Source organism: Glossina fuscipes, unplaced genomic scaffold (assembly GCF_014805625.2).
Source record: "Glossina fuscipes isolate IAEA_lab_2018 unplaced genomic scaffold, Yale_Gfus_2 222, whole genome shotgun sequence".
NCBI classification, from domain to species: Eukaryota; Metazoa; Arthropoda; class Insecta; order Diptera; family Glossinidae; genus Glossina; species Glossina fuscipes.
Window position 1 is genome coordinate 2,958,172 of NW_023998565.1, and position 2,891 is coordinate 2,961,062.

Below are 2,891 nucleotides of genomic sequence, written 5' to 3' on the forward strand. Positions count from 1 at the left end.
CCTTCGCTTCAATTGTTCGTCTGTTGGTGAACATTTTTATCCACCAATGCTTCAAATGTAGACTTGAAATAATAAGTTGTAAGTTGAGTTCGCATATGAAGGCTGTCGCCTGTGATCTTAAGGGCAGTCGATTGTGTATTTTTGATTTTGAGTGAAAACTGCTTATATTCAAACAAGAATTCTTGGGAAGCTGCTTAAACGTGTTTCTACCCACTATGAAAACTAAGTATGTTTTTCTGAATTCGCATGAAGAATTTCTCAATGAATATAACTGCAAACGTATTTACTTTCAGAAAGAAAATGCTAAAGCTGTGTAGCATAACCAATGTGAACGAAAGTTACTATACCGCAACGTGGTCAAGGTGCTATACGAGCTGAAAATACAATAGAAACTGCACCATAGCAAGTACGCCAGGTGAATGCTTCAGGTGACATAGAATATATTGTTGAAGCACCTTGCACACCACAAAAATCAGTATCTTTGCCAGCTACGGTTCAACCCACAACTCCAGTAATTACTCCGAGTACTATAGGAACTCTCAAACTCTCACAACTTTGCCAGAAAAAAGTTCATAAAGCCGGAGATATGCACCAATTGTCAAAAAAGGTATAATCGTTTCTTAAGAAAGAAAATAAAATTGGAATTTATTTTGAATGTCCTTATTAGAATACGTTTTAATATGGACGGCCCTTGTTGCCGTGAGTTCATGAGCCATTTAGCTGATTATGCGTAGGTAGTACCTCCAATGATTCCAGCTTTAATTGTTCATTGCTTACATGGAATAGAATGTAGTGGTTTGCAGGAAAAGGGCATACATCGCGTTTCTGGTTCTGAACGCGAAGTCAAAGCCCTTACAGAACGTTTTCTAAAAAACAAGACAATACCCCTTTGGGCAATATTGATGTGCACTTTCTGTGTGGATGCATAAAAGATTTTCTACGTTCTTTGAGTGATCTTTTGGTGGCTGAAGTGTAATTGACAAGTTTAGCTTTAACAAAATTGTCATCTTTCAGAAAAATTTCTCTTTCATTTCTTAGTAGGAAAAATTTTTAATATCCATCCATGATGTTGTTGATAGCTAACATCTGAAAGTAAGCGTTTCTTATTCTCAACAATTTATATAAAAATTGCCTACATCTGAGCATAAGCGTCCACATTTGTTTACACTTCTCAATAATTGAAAATGTGTTTGTATAAAAATTGCTAACATCTGAGAGTAAGTGTTTCTTATTCTCAATATGTTATGTTTTCGATTTACCATCTCACGAGCTTCCTCCACAGGATATTCGACTACATCGATCATCTCATCCCCAGTTCCACCGCCAAGAAACTTTTTCTGATCGTCAGTCACTTCACAATAATACATAATCTGTTTGGAGCCCTGCGTACCCACCCCAGATCTATATATGAACATAATTGATTAGCTAACTCCCACCCTGTTTGTTTATGGTTTATGGATCGTGGTTTCATATAGTTGCAAAGACAGGTTGAAGACTAATAATAATACTTTACAAATTGGATGAGATATATAAATATTTTTTTTTTGTTCGCAGCAACATTGTTAATGAATTCAAATTCATGTTATGATCTATTATAAAAGAAGTAGAAAAACTTGATACACATATTTCTTCCTTTTTGTGTAGCAGGCTGTTAATACCCGCCTCTACCGGGCGGTGGAGGTGCGCCTCTTATTATCCCAGGTGGGGGCCCTCTCATTGGAGGTGGAGCTCCACGCCCCATCCCTCCAGACATTGGTGGTATACCAGGCATCATAGAAGGCGGCGGCCCCCCCATCATAGGAGCTCTTGGCACACTCCTGCCCATAGGAGTCATGTGCTGTTGAGCTGGACCACCTATTCCACGCACTGGTCCTTGTAATCCTGCCGGTACTGACGATATATTTACCGGTACACCTCTTCCTGCTGCGCGGCTCATGCCAGGGCCAGTTGCAGCACCTGGTATTGGTACTCTTGGCAAGCCTTCTTCTGGTGGTGGCGGACCCTCCACAGTTAGCGAAACAATATTTTCTCCACGCAGCAGAACGAAGCCTAAAACACGCTTTTCCTCACGTTCGGGCACTTTGGCATTCTTTGACCGAATCTTGCGAAACTCCTCGCAATCCCCAAGAATGAGGTTCATGTGTTTGTCAAACGCCTTAAAGGTCCCGATAAATGTGCGAGAATCTTGTAGAACGATACGAACCCTGTAATTCAGGTGCTGTATCATTTTGTTATTTTTACCAATCGTCTACAAAACAAGAACGAATGTAAAATGTGTAGAAATTCATTTTATATATTTAAATGCAAAAATAATTCTTTTTTTGGATGTTGAGCAAAATGAAAAATTTGTATACCATTTTGAAAACAATTTAGCAATCGTCGTTTAAGAGCTAATAAACTTTTAATTTACTTTGGAATAAGTTTGCTGCGGGCAATATTTGCTATGATATGAAAATATTTCGATGGCGATGTTAAACATACTCAGCTGAAACAGAGTGTTGCCACAAATTTTAGGCATTAAGTAGATGAAAAGCAGTTAGGGGGCTAAAACATCCAGAATCATTTCTTTTTCGGGTTAAAAACTTCTTAATGACAATACAATGGGCAGCCTTGCTACCGTATTTTTTTACTGGAATATGTAAACATAAATAAAGTTTTACAACCAAACACAAAGAAATCAATGTAAAAGTAACCAAATTAAAAAAAAAACTGTAAGAAAGTTAGCATGAAAGTAGACAAGCTTGCTTTTTGATTATAATGAACATTGAATATATTTATGTATACATATGAATAAGCATATTTTTGAGTATTAACTCATCTATAATTTTATGAACTTATTTTACCTTTAAAATAAATCGTCTTTGTTGTTTGCTTTTCATATCTTACAATAT

The 2,891-nt window shown here is 37.1% G+C and overlaps 1 protein-coding gene across 1 annotated transcript; it reads right to left on the reverse strand.

Moving 5' to 3' along the window:
* Positions 1–1,563: 1,563 nt before the first annotated feature.
* LOC119642379 (small nuclear ribonucleoprotein-associated protein B) lies at positions 1,564–2,491 on the reverse strand. The gene is made up of 2 exons (XM_038041522.1): positions 2,355–2,491; positions 1,564–2,248 (listed from the first exon to the last, which is right to left on the reverse strand). Exons 1-2 carry the CDS (start codon positions 2,355–2,357, stop codon positions 1,652–1,654), a joined length of 600 nt encoding a protein of 199 aa, XP_037897450.1. The 5' UTR covers positions 2,358–2,491; the 3' UTR covers positions 1,564–1,651.
* Between the last annotated feature and the right edge of the window lie 400 nt (positions 2,492–2,891).